Genomic DNA, 25,620 nt, shown 5'->3' with positions numbered 1-25,620 from the left:
AAAGGCTAGGACGAGAAGCATCAGCATGAGTATGTATATTGATAACCATACAATTTTCGCAAAGAACCAAATAAATAAGGCTTGAGATTAGCAATCCATTCTCAGTGTGCGAACAGTCAGTTATTTCAAGATCAATTACGATACCGGTCATCGGCGAGGAGTATACGATGTTATTACAGACCAAGTATTTCTCTGCATGTCCACGGCTGTCACATGCGACCCTACTCCCGACTCACTATTGCAAATGGGAACTTGGATTGATTCCCGGATCTTCTGCCCAGTAAACAAAAACGGTCGACATCGGGCCACCGGGAACCGTCCAACACAGAAAAATAGTGCGACCGTCGCTTTTAACAGATAATATTGCATTTCAGCGAAAAATTTTCAACGCAACTGACAACCTGCTATCCACGCTGCAGTTGTTAAATAAACTGACGCCAAATGCAATTTTTTCTCTAAACTAGCAATACCACTTTTTTCTCCGCACAGTTCCAACCGAGTTCTATCAGTATCGATTTTCCACGTTCTCTTTTAGCATGACAATAAAAGTCATGTATGGTGAAAAGTAGACAAGCAAAACATAGCAATTTTCATATAAACACTCAATTTTGTTTTAACATGATTTTTATCTGCGCTATTTTTGATCGTGGGATTTGAAATTGTAGCGAAATGTAAGGAAACTTTTTTTCAATCACAAAAAAAAATCAAAGCAAAATATGGTACAATTCCAAATTATGTTAACATCCTGGCATGGTGGCAAATTCAATAAAAAAAGATAACCTAAGAACAGAATTGCGTGTTAATAAATTAATAAAAATCGCATTGAAGTTTGCAATAAAACCTCACATTTGAGTAAAAGATCCTTAACCATTACTTTATATGAAGTGTTGCTTATGTGACTGATATGTAGTGGTATTGAATTGAAGCATGTATGTATTACATTCAAATTTGAGAATGCCAACGCAAAATTAGGGGAAACTTGTATACTAATTGACTCAACTACCACTTGTAAAAATGACTCAACTACCAGACATCTTTACTTCATCGCACATCAGGGTTAACAACCCACAGTTTTTCGAACCAACTTTTAAATAACCCACCAGAGCAAATAATCGAAGCCAGAAGCTACTTCCATCAACACCTGGTACCTTAGCACAACAAACAAAAAACAAAGTTGGATATGTCAACAAACTTACTCTCCACTTCCTCTCGTTCGCCTCGCAGGCACGCCGTCAATCCACGCGACGTTCGGCGTTCTCGCTCGAGGGTCCTCTGAAGTTGCTGCTGTTGCTGATAATTATCCGGCGTGATAGCCGGCGTCAGCGTTGCGCAATTCATATCGAAGCCGTTGCGATAGTTCGCTTTCTCTTCACAATGTCCACCGTAAGATTCGCTGCTGTCACTGCGGTAAGTATAAGTATACACCCCTGCCCGAGCGCTAAGAGACTTTGGAATTCCGATCGTAGAAAAATTAATGAAGTCTCGATTTCAAAAACTGACTAATCCGTTACAACAAGTCGTCGTTCGCACTAGGTGTCTTTCGATGACAAAAGCTACCGCCAATTCCTTCGGCGCCTAATGATGGATAATCTCTTCATCCGGCATGCTGGAGACTAGATAGATAATTAACCACTTCTTCAGGTTGCTTCCCATGCAGTGGACAGGTACTTTCAGAAATGCTTAACGAAGATCAAATTATCAGGAAGGGAACGATCATTACCCTTTTGCCGATTCTTCACATCGAACATAATAACTTTGAAAGAATCCCATTCTCTTCGCTGCGGATATCTTCGGTGTAGTCCATTCACTCTGCAGAACAATAAAAACAATGCCCACGATTATTCATCTCACCTAGGTGCTCTTGTTTACGCGACCTTGGCTTCGTTCTTTGGCCACTTGCATCCACTTCAACGGCAAACAAGGTTCAAACACATTTCGATTTGATGAACATATTAAACTTGATATTTTTAGACACCGGTTTGTCACTCTTCATAATCAATTTGCACACTGTATAATCCTTCGTTGGTAGATGCTTTCTTAATGGTCGTCAGTACATGCACGCTCGTTACGCTCGGCCGGAAGAGGAAGATTTGTTTGATAATCTCGATGCGATCGTCTGACGATACGCTTTGATGAGATGTTGTTAGGGCAAAGCGGAATGAGTAAAGGTGCATTAGGAAAATTGGAAAGAATGTGCAAAGATATGGTTAAATTATGGAACAATTGTTCGGTAAAATACTTAATTAAAAAGTATGTGCAATTCCCGAGAAAAAAAAATCCACCACCGTAATCAGTAGATACACTGACAATAAATCTCCGAAATCTGCTAAATTCACTGAATTATTCCTATTTTTCATTTTAAAGATCAAAATCAATCTGAGGCAAAGGAACAGACCAAACAACACCACACTCTAGTTTTATTCACTTTGAACCACAAACGTCGAATTCCGTTCCGGCAATAAAACTTCAATCTGACAGTTGGCTATAAAACCATTCACATTTTAGTGCGCATGCATAAACATAACATCCAGGAAGATCACATAAACAAACCGTGTCATAGCAGATCACACCCGTTTATTTAATTACGATCGTCTACTCTCTTCCCAGCTACTGACTGAAAATTCTGCAGTTCACTGACATCACCAAATCACCGCAAAGCTGTCAGAAGCAACATGGGATGCGTGGTCGTACAGACACAGAACCAAAAAGAAACAGCGTTCAAGTACACAAACATGCTAGAATCATCTTTATTTTTGTAATTTACGATCATCACCATCATCGCACCGCAAATTCACTATGGTTAGTGATACTGACGAGGTTGTTTTCGCACATTCAAATCCGAGCAATTCACACGTTTGAATCAACCAACCAACAACTGACGTTCAATGAATCACTGAAGGTGCCCTGTCTGCACCTTTGCGGTAATTTTGGTATACACAATTCATTCTAAATACAAAACTGATTTCCACTGTCAACACTTGCTGGTCGGCACCCAGACGAAACGCACATCCCACCTACGCATTTTCTCGAAAATAAAACAAAACTGTTTCAATGCCAATAGCACCCATACACGCTGCTGACAGTGAACCGATGCGAGGTATCGATGATCGACTAAAGTCGTCTCATTCAGTATAAATTCTCTTCACCACATCCACCTCGGCGTAAACCACAGGACCACCTTCGCTCTGCTACATCAATCGCTGGGTAATATCGCATTCCCGCATATAATTATTTTCACATGCACTCCACCGGATGAAAGCAAACCGCTTTTGCGGCAACTCATTTACCGACGCCTCCTGCTATATGTGGCGACGACTCAGTGCAGTGCAGAATTTGGCCGATCGCGATCATATGCATGCGGAAGATCGCACGCGTTTGCACTCGTCGCAGCGATAAAATGCGCGTGTTTCCGACTCGCAAAAAGAAAAACTCTGCCTTCAGAAACGCCGCACCACAAACGGACACTAAAACGCGGATTCCACTCACTCACTGCCACACGGATGACGGTTCGAACGAGACTGAATGTTTATGAAAATGTTATTATTTTCATACACATACTTCGTTGCTAGTGCTGCTGCTTCACTACAGAAACAGCCAGGGGTAACTCTCTGACTCAGCTGATTGCGCATTTTGCGTGTCTGCGCCTTCTCATAGCCGACTGAGTGAAGCCGGCTTTGGTTCGCATTGGGACAAAAAAAAAGAGCACTCAGTGGAAAATGGGGGGGCATTACGAGATCGCGAGATCGCAAGATCGCAAAAGAGTGTCGCTCAGAGATTGTAGAGTGAAATTTGCGAGCGAGAGAAAAGCGAGCAGAAGAGAGAGAGAGGAAAATCTTTTTTGTTTTAAGATTTCCGGTCGGTAACGATCGATTTTTCACGACTATCGTTGGAGGACCCAGTTTACCCCAATATTGGAATATAATCAATGGAGGCGCGTTTCCACGTTTTGTAGATAGTTTCAATCAAAAAAAAAACTGCTTAGAAACCAGCAACCACAATCAGAAGCTCTTGATCAATTCAATAGAAAATTTAACGCACTTTTCAAATCTGCAATAATATTTAGGATTTAACTTACTTTTTTTTTCAAATACAGTAGAAAAACAGTTTTAAAAATCAGGCAAAACCTATTATAACGTCACGTAGAATGTGTTTATAGATTTAGAAATTTCTTGCTTGCGTCGCACATTGAAGTGTAATCTGAGTCAGACTGGAAGGAAATGTAAATAAAAAAAATGTGTTTTTTCGTTACACAAACGGGCATAGATAACTCAAGTCACAGACATTGTAGGGGTGGTGAGGGTAAAATGGGCACCCTAAGGAGGCTTATGTAGTTTATGACGAAATTAAGTGTATTCTGAGTATCTCGTTAGACATAATAGCTTTGAGAGGTCGAATCAACTAGGGTAAATGATCCAATAGTTGGAACATGTTGCGATCTCCTTTTTGGCGTTCATTCAGACGATTCAACCTAGTTCGTGTTGCTCGTGTTGGTTTCAACCAAAACACAACAAAATGTGATGTGGTAGAACCAGCTCGCACCATTTAGTGCGATTTAGTTCTAGCTGTTTGCACTCGGTATAGATTTTGGCATAAGATGATTTTAGTAAAGAACAAGCAGAAACGAATCTACATCTCGTTGGTAATGTTAGGGTAGGTGTACCAGTTATAGTTATTCGTTCCTATTATGGTGTGTTCCAATTATGCACTATGGGGTTCCCATAGGCCATAATAAGAACGTATAGCCATTTTATGATTTTACCTAAAAAATAAAGAAAATTGAAAATCATTGAGACGATCAAGTCAAACAAGGTCGCATTCGGTCGACTTAGGTTTGACAGTCATTTTTGACAGAAAAATCCGAGCAAGTACGAGGAAGTTCGAGTTAGTGCGAACTGTATCATTATACAGACCTAATGCTAGATTAAATTTGATGGTATCAAGTACAGATGTTATCTTAGAAATATAATTTTCAACATTTGTAATTTAATATCAACAATACTTTCCTGTTGAATTTTCTTTTGGGGTTGGTGTAAAATGGACATTCGATGGTCCGGTTGGTAAAATAATTTTTAAAGATTATTTAAGAAGTGAATAAGCTAAATGTGATGCCTGGATAGCTGGATAGCATTTTTGAAATACACGCATAACATTTAAAAAAGATCTCAGCTAAAACAAAAATGCTCAAATGAGCCTGATTTTAATGGAAATTATATATTACTCATAAAAATCGTTAAATTTCAACTTGTTAGTTAGGTATGTAGGATCCTGAAATTTAAAAATAACTATTTATGTCATCACATTTGCCAAAATTATATCCCATGTACCTGTGCGTTTTACCTCATTGGACAACATATGTTTAAATATTAACAGTTGAACAATTTTAATCCAATCCATATCATCTTTCGTTACGAATTTATTCGTGACGAACTAATTTTTTTTTTAATTTTTTTGTACTATTTGCAAGTGAAATTCTTAAGTTCGACTTCATAAAAATAAAATCTGAGAGCATGCTGAGAATTTTGGCATCTATTTATTTTTGCATCAATTGATGCTTTTAAAAAATCACTGAATATTCCGATGGTCATGAATTAAGGCAGCAATAATAGTTACGGTAATCTTAATTATAGAGTTTTTCAGCCATTGTCTGGTTCATCTCTTTAGTAGCAATTAGGGGTGCATGATTCAAACAATGATTTTTAACGTTTTCTCGACGGTACAAGTACCTGGCCATATTACCCCCACTTCCTCTTCATTTATTGAGTCGCTTGAAACGTTGGAAGAGTGAGTGAAAGAAAAACTTCAGGTTTTGGTTATCACCAGCTTGTTGTTGTTAATTTATCAGAGATGAATCGCTGAGATGCGCAATATGGGTTGGTTACAGAATATGCATAAATGATGTAGCATTTTAGGGTGACCAGCCATGTAAAAAAAAAATACGCTACAAGCGGGACGGGGTCCAATGTTGATGCTTCATCAAACGTAAACAAACGTTTGTTTACGTTTCATGAAGCACCAACATTGGACCCCCAACTTTGATCCCCCAAGGGTTGCAGGGTATTTTTCTACATCTGATCACCCTTAAATGCTAAGTTATTTATGAATTATAACTATATTAAACCACATACAGTTCATGTTAAAATTTTAGGCTAAATTTGTAAACTATTACCATGACCAGTGTTTGGTTTAAAATTATTTTCAATCCATTTCATATTACATATAACAATTTACATTTATTTCAACCTACAACCAACCAGAAAGTGTAAGATTATATTACAAATTCAAATAAAAAGTATACAGAATTTGTAATGTTTCCCGACATAAACAGATACTTTAAATACGAGATGACCTAGCCAATGAGCTAAAAATCTCGCTTATAAAGCTTAAAAAAAGATACTGCAATTAAGATAACAGATTCTGGGCAACAGATGGCAATTAAATAATTTTGTAATTTTTAAGATAGCTACATTTTCGCACAAACTTTGTTCCCCCTAATGGCCTTGGCTAGAAAACCATTTCGTAAATGTTTTATTCGAAAATATTTAATCTGAAAAAAAAACTTTAAGCTACTGCCATTACATTTACAGGGTTGTGAAAAGATATCCGCGACTTCCAATACTAATCCATGACACATAAAAAACTGTTTTCATTGCTGAAAAATACCGTTTGTATTACCTCTACATGGCATTCCAAGCTTATTGCTTATAGTATACACACTAAGAAATAACTAATTTTACACGAGACGTAATCCATATTGGACCTAAGTCATGGAACGTAAATAAACATTACATGTAAAATTAAGTGTCAAACAGAAACATAAGCAAGTCGACGAAGAGAACGTTTGATTGAATTGATTTTCTCGTTTCTTTTAACTGATTCTTATGTCAAAAGGGCCGCATACATGTGTCGCTTTCAGGGAACCGAAATTTACATGAATTTTTCGTAGTGTGTATAAACTGTTTGCTTGCTCTCAACTTAGCGTTTTTGAAGCGCTTCCACATTTTAATTGAGAGCTTTCTAAGCCTGTAAAATCCTATACAAAAGGAACTCGAGAAATTTTCCATCGCGAAAAATTAATAGACCGGACGAGAATCGAACCCAGCTTCCTCCAGTATAGACTTGCTTCGTATCAGCCCGTTTATTGGCTGAGCTAAGGGAGTATCGTTTGTACAATTTGAAAAATGTATAAACACAAAAAAAAACAATTTATCTATCATCTTCAGTAATTTATGTTCTTGGTAGTTTAAATTCTAACTATTTAGTGAACATAATAAAACACATTATTCGATTTAAATCAATAAAAACGGCATAGTTTTTCCGAAACACTATTATAAAACATTTATGCATTTTCATTTGAAATGCAAATTAACTTAAAAATGGTTAACATCCAAATCCCAATAAAACAATTGGTGCATAGAACGAATTACCATGCAATAAATTTAATTTGAGTTGAAAATAATTCTTCTTGGGAGTATAACAAAAAAGTTTTTAATAAATTTTTAAGGTAATTCCAACGAAAATTCCAACAAAATTGAATTCTGAATTCCGAAGATAGGGGAATTTACGTATTCTCGTCAATCTAAGCAGCTTCCGCACTTCTATTAGCGTTTTCTCAGTGTCACGCACACATATGACGTGTCTGTTTGTTGACATTTATCTGCTGCTTGCTGTTCTACCATTTTCAATCGACAGAATTGATCAAAACGGGTTGAACATGTTTTTACAACGCTCCAAACTTCTCAGGTGAGTGTGACTATTGTCGGCAGTCTCTTTTTCTTCGGCACCCTTTCCATTTGAACTGCGTGTTAACCAGCTGTTCTATTATCGGCAACTCGAAATCAGCCGTATTTTGTAGTGTGTATATTTCATTTAAAGAAAAATATGGCAGAACAGGATTGCACAGTCGTAAAAATGTAATCAGATTGAAGCTGAAAAGGTAAGGAATCGGCTTAATATGTTCAGCGAAGAGTTTTGATGGGAAAATACAGTGAACTTAACGTTTCAATTTCGGTTGCCGAAAACAGTCAATGGGTGCCGAAGCCATAATTTACCCTAGTTCTAACTAAATTTTCAGGAAAATTTCTATATAATTCTTAGGTGTATTCCAAGGATATTCTGATGATAAATCTTAAACAATTTAAAGGAGGTTTCCAAGGAAACTATGAGGAGCATCTCAAACAATTAATGTGAATTCTTAGCAGAACGGAAAAGAAATTTCTATCGTAATTCCATGGGAATTCCAGGAGAATACTAAGTGCATGCTGAGGAGATTTTTTAGGATTTTTCAGGGAATTTCTATAACTATTAATATTAGCATTGCAGAGTGAATTCAGAGAGTGTTCTGCTGTTGTTCTGTTGTTTAAATAATCGAGTCTTACCTTGTTTGCCTTGTTTTGAAATTTTAAATTTAATGATTTAAAATGCCAGATTTTTACCGAACAATTCAGATGTTGAAAGATTGGTAAAAATAACCGAAGTCGGTTATCATTTCTAAGTATGATTATGGAGAAAACTATAAAAGAATTCATATGGAAATCATGAGGTTAAGATTTTAAAAAATGCATGCTTTGAAAATGATATGATCCTGGATTTAGAAAATCTTCATGGATTAAGGTGTTTTATTTAAAATCAAATATTCCGGAAATGGAGGGGGATTATGAAGAAGATTAGGGAACGTGAGAAGTTTTCAAGTTTCAAAACTAGTAGAAATATTTGAAACGCCGAACCTTCAAATTTAAGGTTGCGAACTTGCAATTAATCAAATCGCTGAGACTTCATTCTTCTAATTCTGGAATTTTGTAACTTTGAAAAGATTCTAGATCTCATGGTGACCAGTGAATACCGATTAAAAAATTTCCGGTTTTTTTTTCCCGAAGTTTGGCCGTAAATTTGGAAGTTTTTCAAGTTGTGCGATAAACATTAAAATTAGGCATAAAACTGAAAGCCGAAAGAATCACTATTTTAAATGGGTCGTTATAAAGACAGTACCCGAGCCGGAAAAAATACCTTATTAATACTAACTTCAGGTATGAAATTAGAATAACTGGCAACCTAAATATGGTATTAGTGAGGCTGACACAAGAGGTAAAATACCAAAAATAATACCTCAAAATGTTCTACGAATAACGAACTAATAAATAATTTTGTTATTATAATAACAAACGGGCAACAGACGCTCTTTTATGCCAGAATACCAAAGTTTGTTATTTTGAAGGTCTTCTAATACCAATTCAATAACTCTTTTAGGTGTTATTGTCTAAAAACTGAAAGATCATATTTTGTTGATTTGGTATTCATTTGATATTTTACAAAATATTTCGATAACTGAATAATATCAAAACAAGGTTTCATACCACAAGCATACCGAAATTTGGTATTATACCACATTAAGATATTCATTTGTTATCGATTAGCTATCGGTTCCTGCTCGGGTAGCACTTTTACTGGGTTGAATTCGGAACTGTGTTGGAATTCTTCAAAATTTGTCTATATTTTAACTTCTCTGAAAATTTAATCGAATATTCTCAAACATTTCATTATTTATTTTTTCCTAGCGTTTATTTCAGAATTATTCTAAAATAAGATATTATGATTCTCCCTGAGAGTCCCTAAATAAATATTTAAAATTTTCTAGATATGCAAATCCATTAAAAAAAAACTCGAAATTCATTCTTAGATTTTCTTCGAATTTTAAAGCTCTTTCTAGGAATTTTGTACAGAATTATCTTGGACTTCTCCTTTAAATTCTTCTGAAATTTTTCTTAGAAGTTTCATTCAATTCTCTAGAAATTCGTTTCGTGATACCCTTGGAACTATCCTCGGAACTTTCTTTAAATTATCATCATAATTTCTTTAGAATTGTATGCTCAAAATTCGATTTACTTGGTATCCTCTTCACAATTGATTTAAAATTTTCCACAGAGCTATTTAAAAATTTAGTCTGAACTCACACAAGTGACATGGAGTTAAAGTCAAAAATCATTCAAAGTTTTTTTTTTCCTAAACTCTTTTTTGATTTTCTCTTTAAAAAAAACTTGGTGTTATCCATTCTAAAATCTTCTCAAAATTCAGCCAAACTTGGCCAAAACGCTTAAAAACTTAAACTCAAAAAAAAATGACTGGCTCTCAACTTAGTGTTCTTTGAACACTTCCACAGTTGTTCATTGAGAGCTATCTAAGCCTGTAAAATTTTTGCATGAGGTATGACAATCATACTCTATGCCCAGAGATGTCAAGAAATTTCCCAACCCAAAAAATTCCTAGACCCTACCGGGAATCAAAACCAGCCGCCTCCAGGATGCTTTACAGCTATACTGATTGAGCTAAAGGTGGCCCCAATTTCCACAAATTATTTCATAAAAAAAAATTGAAAAATTCACCATCATGTGCATCGATAATTTGTTCAGCTCAAATGAATCAGTCTAGTTTCAAATAATGAATTATGGCTCTGATATTCTAAACACCATTTTCATGAAGTAAAGAACCTCTTGTATTTGGAACATTAAAAATACAAAACAGTTTCATAAATCCTAAAACGTGGATTTTATGCACAACGAAAACAACCGCACACAACATTTCCTTGGAATTGCTTGAAACCATTCGATCTTTTCAATTGCCAGGCGTTGACACAAATCATCTCTGACAGAGGCCTTCCATAACATTCATCTCGATGATCGCTTGCAAAGATTAACGACGACAGTCGCCGTTCGCTCGTCTGTTTTTCACTTGATGATAGATAAGCGGGCGGGGGCTTGGCACGCGAGCATAGGAGCTAATTTGAAACAGTGGAGAAAATCTGAACCCTTGAGAGCAACCGACAAGTCACTTGAGACCCTTGGCTTATGGGAGTGCACCGTCAAGAGAAAAGGGGGAAAGTAACGCCGGTTGGTCCCCAGTCGTCGCCGCCGCCGTCTTAGTGAAATGGAAATCTGCTCCATTCAGGAGAAAACGCATAAACACATAATGTTGAGTGAATCAGAGCACGACATGTCAAAGAGGGCGAAGAACTGCAGCAGCATTTATATGGAAGAATCATTGACAACGATGTGTATTTATCATTCAAAGCATTTTGGAAAACTCATAGAGTAGAGAACTGCTTCGGCCTATTGGCCCATTTTGGGCCTATCGAGCAGACAACATCAAATAAATCCAGGATTTCAGCGTTTATAAGTCAAGTATGCGGTTGGTACGATACTTTAATTCAAAAGCTACCGAACGAAGCCAATAACAACGCGTGATATGAATGTTTACCTCCATTATTCTCAAAAACAAGAGAAGATACCATTTTTACCTTCAACCGACAGGCCGAAGTGAATTCAATGGCATTTCAAAGGCGTTTTAATATGTTTTACCGAGTTTAGAATCCATAGGCCAAGTGTGGGGTGTCAAGAAGAAGTTTTTTACAATATCTCAACAATGTGTTACTCTTTATCAAATCTTACGGTCCGGCATTAGAAGGCATCTGCAGTGAAAACATTCCAAAATTAAATCTACATTAGCCTAGTAAGTAAATGCACAATATGTTGGGTTCAAAAAAGTCTGTTTCAAGAATATGCTTGCCACAAATATACGAATATACAATTTTTTGGCTTAGCAAGGTCTCAATCAACAACTGTGGAAATATTTAATGAAAACTACGTTGATTTAAGATTTTAAGAAAATCGCATTAAATGAGGCATATTGATACAAATCTATACACATACACAGTATGAAAGTATTGGTGACAACAAGTATAATGGTTGTTATGCTTATTCTTCAAATTTAATTCTAACAACCATTTGTACTTAATACGTTTACTCCAATTCGTGGAGTGATTCACAATTGTATAATAAAATGCGCCCAGCTTGAATCATCGGGCGTTCAAACTAGAGCATGACTTTCTCTGTCGCTTCGAGTTCCGAGCAGTGCACAAGTAGTGTGACGGAGTAGATTAATCCTACCACTGAATTAGCGACGCAGCCACTGATCCGGATTTAGAAACGCAGCGGCTTTGGTTTTTGTTTTATTTATTTGTCTTTTCTTTTATTGCCTTTCTGCAAACGACGTTGATATTATAGACAAACATTTACTTACCCACCTACCTACCACATGCTGCTGATGTTGCGGTGGAAGGACTTTGACTGTGTTGTACGTTACTGTTCGCTTTGTGTGACACTATGTCAAAGAGATTTGATTTTAGATGTTTAGTCGGTTCATATTACGGTGCATTTGAAATGGGGAAACCGCAAGGCAACGTTGACACGGTTTATAGATAGTGGAGTTGATGCATCTTGGCGTATCAGCAATTTGCATTATAGGTGTTAGTGGAGAAATGTTTGAGGTAGTAGGTAGGGCTACGATCTAATTTCCATTGTATACTTTGCCTCTCTCTTTCGAACAAGTTTGAAAAAAAAATAAAATGTTTCTAGCATAAATGACTTCTAAATTTAAATACTTTTCCATATGTACCGTTATATTTGGTCAAGAGACACATATTGTTGAGATATTGTTAAAAACCAAACACTGGTCATACGAGTTTCATTTTCGTCCAAACACATTGAAACGTCATTGGATTCACTTCAGCATACGAATAAAGGCAGAAAAAATGGATTCACTAGGAGCGCTTCATTTGTTTTTGAGTAGACTGACTTTGATGTGAACTACATTATCGTTCCGAAGGTATGATTGATTCGTTCACGTCGAAATAATTTATATGTTTGATGTTTCTGCTCAATGTGACGGAAATGGGCGATTATTCTGAAGCACCCTATGTAATTGCTTTTCCTGTAATATACTGCTACAGTAATTTCTTTGACATCCACTGTTGATTAACTATTTGGTTAGTATACTTTAAATCATATATCTTCTTATTTGACCACAAATAAAAATGAGCATTGGGGACGGCCATATAACCAAATTCATATGCTTGTTTCTATTATTGTTACAACTACGCTAATCACGCTTTTTTACCTAAAGTAAACCTCTCATGTGTCAATTGAAGATGTATATAAACAGTTCTACACAAAACTGAATTAGCATACCTATGCGTTTGAATAAAAAAAAACAACATCAACAACATCTATTTCCATAACAAATCAGAAGACCTTGAAACAATCGTTCAACGCCGACGGTTATCCGCTTCCCGCCTCGTTTTACTCTGTAGTGCTCTTGTGGTCCCAACCGAATGACCATTGTTGGCTACATACACACAAATCCATACTTATCCCAAGTACCTTACTCACTTCAATATTTTTAACAACCGAAGAATGAAAAAAAAAACGCGAAATGCTTTTGCCAGTTTCATTTCATACTTATTCTCCATGATAAGCTACATGCGTAACAGCTCACTGAAGCGATAATCATTATCTGGAATTTTGAAATACCATTCACCGAATAGGGACTTAGGGCAGTTTGAGCAACACAAAAAAAATACACTCATAACCCTTCTCCCAAAGCGTCGAACAAAAGCGTGAATTGAATTCGAATTGCATTTGGATCCGAAAAAAGAGTGCCTTCTTCTCGTTCCGCAAAACTTTGCGCACGTAGACTAGGTTGGTAGGCATAAGTACCTACTAAAAATGCAAAATTCCCCGCTCTGCAGTTGATCGTTTCCGATGTTTTGCTCTTTTCCTTCAAACACCTCAAACAACACAGCGGCAGTGGAATAAGCCGGTTAGAATTGCCGTCGCCGCCGGCATCGTTGTCGAGACAATAAAGAGCACATGCCACGTCGCGCATCGCCTATTTTCACCGGATCTACAGCACGTTGCGCATAAAACCGAGCACCTTTGTACATAGAGCGAGTACTGCGATCACCCAGTGCGTCACTCTTGGGCAAGCCCAATAACCGCGAATCGGCTGAAGTTGGCAGTGTTGCTCGGTGTACTACATAACCCACTACAGGGAGTTCTGGATTCATTATGCATAGTGCACTCAAGTTGAAACAATTTACATAATCATATGGTATAATGAGGCTATGTTAGTGATATTCTGTGAGAATATGTTTTAAAAGCAAATAATATGCAATAATTATAATACAGAGTGAATATCATATTCATGGTTGTAGAACAACAGATCAAAAGGCAAACGGTCAAAGAACAAAAGGTCGAAGGGACAAAGCGTTGAATGGACAAAACGTCGAATGGTATTTAAAGGGGTTGAATGCTCAGAAGGTTGAGATGGACAAAATAATGAATATGTCAAAAGGTTTTATCACATTTAGTGGACAAAAAAATAAAATGTCGAAATGGCAATATGCTGAGTAAAGCAAACCAAACAAGCATAGCCTAACTTCTCTGACGGATTGTTTTTTGTAGATAGCTGTCATAACAACTTTTTCATCAATATTGCAGCACTGCAAAAACTATTTTGTTCGCCAGATGAATTTTGATATTTGATCGTAGTTTATTAAAACAAATAATTGTGAATAGTCTACGAACGTTTGAGCCTCGTGCATGTATTACGGATATAGAGTACTGAGTTTAACATTTGATTTAAAAAACTGAACTTTGAAGTTTATTTGAACGATGCTTTGAATTAGTAGTAAGTTTTCTGGCTGAATGTCGGGGGCTCGTGAGTAATGCTGTCTTAGCTGAACATTATGATATAATGATAGATTGTGCCCCAAGTAACACATAAAACATCTTTTTGAAAAATAATTAGAACGGCTTGTTGTATAAATGTATTATAAGAGGTGCAAAAAACATCCCACGTTATATATGAGGTTTAAAGATGTTTTCTTCATACTTCTTTGATTCAACATTTTCCAAAAAAGTTTTCTTTTGCTTTTATTTTTAAATGTTATTTGAACGTGCATCTTACTGTTTTAATACCACTATAAAACATGTCGTATACAAAATCAATCCAGATTTACGTAAACATTGACGGTGCCATTGAGCCAAAAACGTCAATAACTCTTGATTGGCAAAAGATATTGACAAGTTTCGTGCAATTTGCGCCTTCTAAAGATCTAAAAGTTATTTGAAAACACCTTTGCTGGGAAATTTGAAATAACAAAACTAGGGCAAAAAAAACTGTTATTTTTAGAGACAGCCTAACTCAATTCAAGGAAATAGAGCTAAATCAGTCAATTTAAGAGATACAAAAAAAAAATTCTACAAAGTTGCTTGAAATTAGGTCAGAATGTATACCTTAATTTATTTAAAAAAAAAAGTTAGATTTTTGATTTTAATGATAATAAAAACCACCCTAGAATTCATTGTCATAAAAATGAGGGCCTAACTATAAGGAACAACTTTGTAGAAGAGATTTTAAGTTTAAAGTTTCAATTTCAGGCTCAAAACATATCATTCCATCTAAATCTGCATTCTGGACCACTGTGGGACGTGATACATGGTAATTTCAACTGGTTACTTGCTCATTTTTTAAATGTGCACACCCCGCCTACCTCAAATCCAAATCCACCTTTCAGATGCGCCCATAAATGTTATAAGCTATCCATAACCGCATTACTGTCCCATATGAGTAGGAAATCAAGCAAAGTTGTGACTGATATGCGATCATGGGCAGTATATGAATTTATAAACACAGACAAACAGACATAACTCTTAGAAGAAAATTCTTCAAAAAATATCGTCTAGCGTAAAGGGTGTCCACGATGAAATTGCCACACACAAAATTGATTCGCAAAATTCGAGTTTTCATCCGATTGCCATCAAATTTTCAGGGATTGAGAAATAACTATTAAACTTCATTTTACCATTTAACTCGTATTTTATTTACAGTCCATACGCAAATGCCCGCACCTTGGCCTTAACCCCGGCCATAAGATTCTGCACAACCTGTGAATCAACCGTTTTTTGCATGTAAACCCATACTTTCTTCAGTTCCTCGACTGTCTTCACTACCTTAGGTCGTTTAAGAAGGTGCTGCTTCATAATCGCCCAGTACTTCTCGATGGGGCGGAGCTCCGGAGTGTTGGGAGGGTTGAACATTTTCGGCACGAAATTGACCTTATTGTCCGCATACCACTTCAGCACGTCCTTGGAGTAGTGGCATGAGGCCAAATCCGGCCAGAAGATTGTTGGGACGTTGTGGGCCTTCAGGAGAGGAAGCAGCCGCTTCTGGAGGCACTCTTTTATGTACACCTGTCCGTTCATCGTGTCCTGGGTCACGAAAGGTGCACTCCGCTTCCCGCACGTGCAGATGGCTTGCCAAACCAGGAATTTCTTCGCAAATTTGGACATCTTCTGAGTGCGGACATGCTCCGGAACGCTGAACTTATCCTTGGCCGTGAAAAACAGGTTGCCGGGGATCTGTTTGAAGTCGGCCTTCACATATGTTTCGTCGTCCATGATGCAGCATTCAACTTTCGTCAGCATGTTGAGGTACAACTTCCTGGCACGGGTTTTGGCGGACTTGTTCTGCTTCTCGTCGCGATTAGGGGCCTTTTGTACCTTGAACGTTCGAAGCCCAGCCTTAGTTTTGGCCTTCTGGACAAAACTTCGGCTTAGGTACAGCTTCTTAGCCACATCCCTAACGGAGGCGTTCGGATTTCGGTTGAAGGCCCCAACTACGCGGTTGTGATTTTTGGTGTTGTACGGAATACTTTTTCCTTCACTTCTGGGCTTCCGATCGGTGGTCAACCGTTCCTCGAACCGCTTAATCACTCGCGACACCGTGGAATTCGCGATTCCCAACGTTTTAGCGATGGAACGATGCGAGAGATCCTTGTTCTCGTGATGAATGCGCAAGATTTTATCACGCACGAGCTGTTCTTTCGACTCCATTTCCGCGAGTTTTAATCACAGGACTTTAAAACTTGCAGGATGTAAATAATGCACTATGAACTAAATCCACCCAAATTTTCATTAAATTCTACCCAACGGTTAAAAAGTTAGAGCAATTTCATAGTGTGGCAATTTCATCGTGGACACCCTTTATTTATCATGCACACTAGCACCCTCTATCAGGCACATTCCCAAGCATTGTTTTGCAACCGGAGTATCCCTCGTTCATGCATTTTTTTCACTAGTTGCTTTTCCCTCGTTCTGTCAACCTGTCAGCTGCGTTGAATGAAAATAAAACAGATGGAAGGCAGTGATGTCGGTTCTACGAAATTTTTCGTAGATCTATGGAATTGATTGATTTTTGCAAAAACACGGATCCGTAGTAGAAATTTACAGAAGCTTAGTCTTTTTGAGGGATTTGTTTTGATTGTTTAGTGTGACTTTTCTTTTGCTGGAAACAAGTTTTTAAATGTGTTAATGCATCACTAATGAAAGGCCTTTCTACCACCGCTCATCTCTTTAATGTGTACATAGCAAACAAAATGTATCAAACAATAGTTGAAGATGCTAATTTCAAATAACAGACTAGAGTGGTAATTTTTATACGATAGATGAGGAGAGGAAAGGATAGAGTTGATAGTTCCGTTAGAGTACGGCAGTGTGAAATTGTATATCTAGAGAGTAGAAGGCGAGCAAAACTGGCAATTTCCAAACCTACGACTGATTGCCTTCCTTCGGATAACAACTTGAGTGCGGTAAAAATCGATAGAACTGTTTCAAACACATGGTCGGTACATGAGCGTGTCGGTGATCATCTCTTTTTGGCAGTGGTGGTGGGGGGAATACCCCTCACCATCCTTCTCCAACGGGGGAGTTTGGTAAAGAGAGATGATCAAACCGATTTGTACCTTCATTCATAAAACAAATTGTCCTTGCTCGCTTTCTACTCTCTATATATATACAATTTCACACTGCCGTACTCTCACGGAACTATCAACTCTATACTTTCATCTCCTCATCTATCGTATAAAAACTACCACTTTAGACTGTTACTTGAAATAAACATCTTCAACTATGTAAATCGTTGGCTTCACGCAGAAGTAATATAAAAAAAAAAAAACAAATAGTTAAAGTATCAATCAATGTTATTCATGATGAATTGAACACCATTTACTAAAAGTGGAAGACACTATTACACTCATTAAAATGATTTGTTGAAAAAATCGGTTTACATCGTACAGCGTATTATTACACAACAAGCGACATGACCTATCAACTGTTAAGGTGTAATATTCAACAACTTGTTTTCTATATTCGTCCGATTAGTATGTGGTATAGTAATGATCCGATTTTGTCGGCCCCTCCGCGCATCAGACTTTTATAATTAAATAATTTAATAAAATCGTAATTTCAAATCATCTTCAAGATTGGTGTTTAAGGTATACTTTGGTGCAATAAGACCACTGAAAAAGCGCATGGGTTTCGTAGAACATTAGAAAAGATTTTCAAAAGGGGATCATTACTGTATATGTCGGGTCATTACTGTATATGTCTCCAGTGGGATGCCTTGGTCCCCTTATGATTCTCAAGAGCTGACATCTACTAAATTGACCTGAAAAAGAACTGGCATAAGTTCGAAATTTGGTGGCTTGCTTAACGCTTCAGTGGCGCCACCATGACAAATGTGAGCACATTCCCAACTAAAACCTTATTTGCGAACAATGCGAATGTGGGATGTTATGTCTGTTTGTCTGTGGTATATCTGAAGGTTCACACAACTTAGTTCCCTCTAATGGGATATGGGTAATACTTGTCTGCTATCAGCTCGTCATAAAACATAAAAATACTTACAGGTTAGAGCACATTTCCTAGAATGCAATCTATTTTGTAAGCTACCGATATCTGAGACGCAAAATACAGAGATACCCCGAAAAACGCGGTGCTTGGTGCAGTCCACCCACCGCCATTTCTTGGCAGTCCTCGAAATAATTGAGCTGAATTTGTGTAGGTAATGAGTGTTAACCATATACTAAATGCTAGATCAAATAGAAATTTGGCGATAGCGGTCGACTATGCAAGCTTTTGACAGTGTTTTGATGTTTGTAAACAGTTCTGCTTGGTCTATTTTTTTCACAGTTTAAAACTAACGTGGTTACGAGAAAAGAAAAATAATTGTGCACATTTACCTTCAGAATCCATCAGCGTCAACTCGAGAGCTGGAAAAAACTGCTGGATGATCGTGGCGCAAGTGATTAAAAAATACAAGGAAACTCTCACAACTGCCCACTTAGTGCAAACCAAGCACCGGAGTGGAATCGTTTATAGTCAACAGCGGTTGAAGGTCATTCGGAACACCAAGGCTTATCCCAATTGCTTGGATTATGATTTGGCGAAAAAACTCAATGCTCATCGCTAAATTGTGTGGAAAATCCGTCTCCGAGAAGGATACAAATGTTACCGAGCAAGTAAACAACCCAACCGAAGCCTCCAACAACAAACAGTGACCAGAACCTGGGCCCGTAAGCTGTACGACCAGTAACCTATGCGAAAGCTGATTTCAAACCAATTTCCGGGGGTCAAATTCTACAAGCCTCCTGCTCGCGGAAAGGTTCCTGGCAGAATAAAGTTAGTTTTCGCGGATAAGTTTGCGAACCAAATTTATGAATTGTCAAGGGTTCTGTCCTGTGGCAAGAAAACCAGCATTTTTGTGACGGATTGTACCCTTCATTAAGTCCCATGATGCCATTGCAACAAGGAAGTGCTACAATAGGAAAACGATAATGAAGTCCAGTTCACCCCAAAAGAGTTGAATCCACCAAATTGTCTCCAGTTCCGTCCAATAGAGAAGTATTGGGCGATAATGAAACGGAAACTGAAGATAAAAGGAATTGATAGAATCAGCTAGCCAAGACCGTGACTGTAGGAGGGATGCGCCGACTGATGAGCGGCATCAACAGAAAAGTACATGAATTTCTTAAAAATAGTGATGAATGATTTGTATCAGTTATTTTCATGAATTAAAATGTCATCCTTAGAAAGATTTTCGATTAAAAATAAAATTCAAAAATACACGAATTTGAAAGTGCCCCATTTCTAAATGATCTAGCCTGTAGTAATCAGTACAATTGGTTGGAGGATAGCAGAGAAATAACGGTGGGTAGAATGCACCACCAACCTCTTTATTCGGGAGATACCTGTACTTCCGTAAACTAGAGTGCAACCCAGACCCTCGCCATGATAAGCCAAACCTCCAATCGATGTCCTATCCTACTATGCTTGTTTCATTGACTTCGTTCACAAATAAGAAGCAAAACTGACCGCTGCATTACAAAGGAACAGGTAATAGACGCCATGAATTTAAGCAAACATATGAATCTCCAACAGACACTGGCAGTCAGGATAAATTAAAAAGTGACTGTAATTTGCTACAGCCAGATATTAATAGTAAGGCAAAAGTCATGGGGACCATCCATAAATGACGAAGCATATTTTTGACCAATTTAAGACACCCCCACCTTCCCCCCTCGTAGCATATTTTGTTATACCTAATACATGGCCGGTCACAACTTCTGAGACCCCTCCCTCCCCGTTCAAATGCTGCACAGTTCAAAAAGTAGGGTAAATTTTTGATCAACATGATGCACATAAATAAAGCATCACATATCATATAAGTTTACATTATAAATCATGTAAAATTCTGATACATTTCATGCAATATTACAAATATTGTATACAAAAGCCAATCTTTATAAACAACATTGCTTACAAGTTGCTCGTTTGCGTGAAATGAAATACAATTTCATTTGTATATAAAAGTAGATCTCAGAACTGTCTCTAAAAATCAGTAAACTTTCGTTAATTTATCTGGATTTCCTTGAAGTTTTCTGGACTGCCCAGACAATCTTTGGACTGCTTTTAAATTCTCTGGACTTTTCTGGAGTTCACTGAAATTCTCTCGAAGTCCTCAGAACTACTCAAAGTTCCCACAATTTACCTAAAGTTAATGGCAATGCATTGAAGTTCATTTTACGTCTTTGAAACTACGCTGATGCACACGGAACATCCACCAAAATCATGAAAGTTCCCCGAACTTCTCTGGACAAAAGTTCTCTAAATTTTCCAAATTATCAACGATTTCCTGGAAGAACTTCCTGAAGTTTAACAATTTCCCAGTAGTCCTTAAAACTTCTATTTAATTGATCATCATGATCATTTTAAACCTAAAAAATGCCTTTAAACCTAGATGAATTTTGGAATTATTTTCGAGAAGATCTGTAGACAGCTCTTTTAGTTCTACCAGAGAAGCGAGAGGAAGAAGTCCTTTAAAGTTTTGCTCCGAAAGTTTCAATTATTACAAACGACACATTGACTACAATGCACGTTGAAATTCAGACAATCGTCATTGCAAAAAAAAAACTCTGGTAAACCTAGGTTGCAAATGTGTTCCCCAAGATGTTTCAATAGATTACTCAAAAATTCCGTTGGAAAGTTAAACAAAAGCCCCCATGAAAACACCGAAATCACCCGTCCAAATCAGCAATTTTATTGGTGAGAAAAAGATCTCAAGCAATCCACGCGACCAGCAAATACCTTTTGCGAAACACTTCCTGTCCCTGTCCGCATCGCGGTCGGCAATAATTAAAGAACAGCGAAAAGTGGACCAATTATGCCAATTTATTCGAATCTACTAACTATATCATTCACTGTGGGAAGGTGCCTAGCTGAGCTGTGATCTCGAAGACATACTAATGGCTGCTTCTGCCACCTGAAAGGTGCCCACAGCTGGCTGAAAAAGTCAGTGTGGTCCACTTTTTTTTCGAAAATTCTGAGCGTTTATTACTTTCCTCATTCTTTCTGTCTGTACATCCATTCATTCGCGCAAGTCATCGACTCCAGCTGATGTTGCTTTCTAGTTGTTTATTATGACACTTCACTGGGCTTCCGATTCACGTCGAAAGAATTGATCGTGGAAAAAATATAATGATTAAAATTCCTTCGCCTGGTCATGAGATGTGAAAGGCTGATGTCAGCACGTTGTTTCGATGGTGGGTGTTTATGGAAAAACTTCCATAGTAATAAGTAAAAGGTGTTATAAATCAATAATTATTTGTCAAACATGTCTGAATTGCTTCAGCAAACTGAAATTGAAATCCATAATTTTTCAAAAAGCCTTCATATCAGCAAACCGTCAGCTGAGAATTGGATTAAGACAAGATACTCTTTTCCGGAAGATCAGATTCCACATAAATAACAAAGAGCAACGGAAAATGCTTGTTTCACTCTTTCGCTTGTAAACTCCACTCGTAGAACGAAGAATGAAGGAAGCTTGTAGAACTGGAACGCAGGCATTTTATGCATTACAATTCACTCCTCAGCACGTCAACCACTACCATACAGCAGTGTAGTGGAAGAAAGCATACCCGTAATGAAATAATTGAGTGGCTTTTCTTGTCACTATGGCAGGGGTGCTTCTGTTTCTGCTGATGCTGATGCCACAGTTGGTGTGCTGTGGTCTGCGTGAATTAAAACATTTTTTTTCTTATTATGCAGTCTTTTCCTGGGTCAGAGTAAACATAACGGTGGCTACGCAACTTCATCACGACAAACTGTTCTGCTTTATCATATTTTGGCCTGCAAAATTGGATGCAAAAACTTTTACAACTCGAAAAGGGGGTCACAAAGAACAAATTGCAGATAAATGAGTAACAAGTTATGATTAAATTAAGAAACAACTACCGTATATTGCCTTAGCCTAATTCCTGCCAGGAGTTGTAAGATTCTCAAATAGTTTTGAGCAAATCTTCAATGCTGCATACTAGCATTTAGAGATACTGTGGTCCTCTCAATAAGTTTCATTTAAAAATATAAAATGTGTACTAATTTGAAATATGTATTAAATATACAAATTCAACATTCAAAGGTAATGCAAAGTATTACACGAGCTTTCACCTGCACTTACACAGTTATTAACTGAGAGTCCAGAGAACCCAGAGTCAATAAAAAAAAAATGCAACCCGAAAGATTTCGTAGGCCGGACCGGGAATCGAACCCGCCTACTCTGACTTGGTAATGCTATGCATTTATGCTATCAATAAATAACATTCATACTTCTAATTTTGTGTTTCCCAAATTCGGATCACAAAGTCAACAATGCTTAATGTTGATAACTGTAATATAAACATACTTTATACACTATCTTCTAGTGAACAAAAATAAGGCACTACGCAAGCATCACTCATCATACCTAAATGTTCCATGAATAGGTGACATAAATTAATTAGAGATCATTTGCCAAAATGTCTACGAGAACGAACTACTTGGCACCATCCAAAGCGTCACAAGCGAAGCGGTACAAAGTATCGCTGACCAAGTGTTGATGATATCATCGTGTGTATTCCTACTCAAATCGACTCCTCTCATCAACTGCCTCCAGAGTGGTGTGTCGCTGAAATGTCGATCGATCTTCGTTTGCATGTCTTCCAAGCACACACCGCTCAGTGACGGCAATATTTTCAGTCGTTCAAGGCAGTCAACAGCAGTAGCTAGCAGTGAGTGGTGGCGTTTCGCTAAATGGCATTTCACATCAACTGCTCTGCTCACACACACGCACACATGGTTAGTTCATTAGGAAATGTAGGTTGATATCGAGCAAGATAAACGGGATAATAGATGCAGTTCGACAACGCTGAACCGTTGAAGTGAACGGGTGTGAGATGAATTGATAAATGGATACATCATTTGAACTTAGAATTGAACAAATGGACAGAATGGCAGAATTTAATTGTATTTCAATAAGCTTTCTTAATCATACAAAGATGAAGCTGAACCACTTATACAATCTGTAGATAAGTCTCAGTCGTTGAACTTAAAGTTTACTTGCCACGGTTGACGGTTAAGTCAACAGACACGACGTAATGAGAAATTTCCTTTTTGGTGAACGATTGTCGCGTAGGAAGGCATCCGAGAAGGACGAGGGAGAAATGAATGGATTCATAAACCAACAAAGACAGCTCAGTGAAGGTTAACCATCAGGAGGTTGATACTGGAAGAATTTCAATAAACTTTATAATATTGAGACCATTTGCAATTTAGGACACATGGAAGCATAGAACCTGTATCTGATTTATAAAATAAAGCGCCATATACCTGTCCTATCTTAATTCTTACATTATTTTTTTTCAGGAAAGATCTTTATTTGCTGTGGCCAATGATTCTTGTTTCAGTGTCTGAAAGGCAGTCAATTATTTAGTGCAATATTTTGAAAATGCAAAAGTAGCTTCCGTACGGCGTTGAGGCTTTATAGTTTCAGTTCCCGTTAAGTTACCTGATAAATCTAGAAAGATACCAACCGTCAATCTCAAAATATTCTAAATTATCCAAAAAGCAAGATTCCTGTTCCTGATTTCAAAATAAATTTTTATCGACGAAGATTAAGGGATGCTTCTGATCAAATACGTAATTTGTGGATTAATTCTGGCTTTGAGTCACTCTATACCTGGTACAAATAAAACCAAAACGGTTCGTCGATTCTCAACTTTCCTCAAACACGTGTGGGCGTTCGCAAACCCCAGATTGAGAATCGATGCTCTTTCTATCTCATCACAAACTCTCTCAGCTATGTTGTTACAAGACACTGTTGCTAAAATTTGATCAATCAGCATCTAGAGCATACACTGAACCAAATCACCCTCCATTTATAGAATGAAACATCATTCAGTTGCATCCAATTTCAATGTTTCTGAAAACCGTATGACAAAATCAGTCGGATGATTTACATGTGTGTGTATGTATTTCGTTAGCAATAAATATGTTAAATATAATGAAAAACATTCAGTATGGAAACGAATGGAATATCATTTGAGATAGCCCCATTACTAAAATCATTTGATTTCAACTATAAAATCTTTTATACCCGATGAAAAATGGCAACACACGTTATGTGTAAGCTTGAGTGCAAAGTTGTTATATATTTTCGAAGGTCTTAACAGAATTGAAATGCTCAGATGTAAGTATTCGTATCATTATGCTAACCCACATGTATTTGATGTTCAAGAATGTCAGCATTCAGAACTGTCAGCGCTACTGGATCATCCAGATAGTCGTGGTCGACCAATTTACTAACGAGGCCAGAAGATAAGTTTCCTTCCAGATACGCATGCACGATAAGACTATTGAAGTTTTCCCATTATTTCCCAGGCCGCATAGAAACCTACGGATACGTTTCCCAAGAGCCAGATCAATCACTCCTGTAATGACATCGTTGACAACTCCTGAGAGGTCTACGAAGTCAACATATCAGCTGTATAACAACATCTTTGCCCCTCAGTTGGCGCTACCTCGCCATCATCATTCGTCCCTCAAGGACCCAGCTCAGTTTAGATCACAACTTGTAAATAATATAATCAAGAAGACTGGCAACGCTGCTAAGAAGTGAAAGTTCGGAGGAATTTTTCGTCCTCTTGAATTGAGTGATTTTGTAGTGTTTTTGATTCGGAATAATATGTAGATGGTGTCTAAATTACAGTTTAATGTAATTAAAGTTCAGTTCAGTCTAGTTTGTGAGAAAGTTGTGTAAAAAATAGTGGAAATATGCATAAGTTGAATGAGGTTTCGGAAAGAAACTTGGAACTGTCTGGTAACGCTTGGAGAGGAAAGTAACGCTTGATGGTGACAGCTACAAATCAGCCATCTGACATGGACGGACTGTCCAGTTACTACCTATGGAAAAGCACGATTTTCTGCAGTTTTCGAATGGACCGGTTGGAAGGAGCTGTCAGATAAGTACCGCGCAATGCATATTGTTTTAATTTTGGTCTGGTCCCCGTTCGTTTTGACGACTTTGGTCAATTTTCCTGTTCCTTGATTGATCCTTTGGACGATTTTCCTGTTCCTGGAG

General features: G+C 37.5%; 1 protein-coding gene across 6 annotated transcripts in view; it reads right to left on the bottom strand.

The window, feature by feature from the left end:
• Window positions 1-25,620, bottom strand: part of raskol (Ras GTPase-activating protein raskol) — a 407,687-nt gene that overhangs the window by 230,749 nt on the left and 151,318 nt on the right. For 3 of the 6 annotated variants that reach the window (XM_065231354.1, XM_065231356.1, XM_065231357.1), the window contains exon 1: window positions 1,197-3,492. The exons of 2 other annotated variants lie outside the window; for them this stretch is intronic. In XM_065231354.1, coding sequence (XP_065087426.1) covers window positions 1,197-1,338 — 142 coding nt within the window. In that variant the 5' untranslated portion in view covers window positions 1,339-3,492. Of the gene's footprint in view, window positions 1-1,196; window positions 3,493-25,620 lie in introns of those variants that run through there. One more of the 6 variants, XM_065231355.1, reaches the window with a different exon arrangement.

Source organism: Ochlerotatus camptorhynchus, unplaced genomic scaffold (assembly GCF_037179485.1).
Source record: "Ochlerotatus camptorhynchus isolate MF236.1 unplaced genomic scaffold, CSIRO-AGI_Acam_v1.1 ptg000351l, whole genome shotgun sequence".
Classification (NCBI taxonomy): Eukaryota; Metazoa; Arthropoda; class Insecta; order Diptera; family Culicidae; genus Ochlerotatus; species Ochlerotatus camptorhynchus.
The sequence above is the reverse complement of the archived record's forward strand: the minus strand, read 5'-3'. Positions and strand labels throughout refer to the sequence as shown.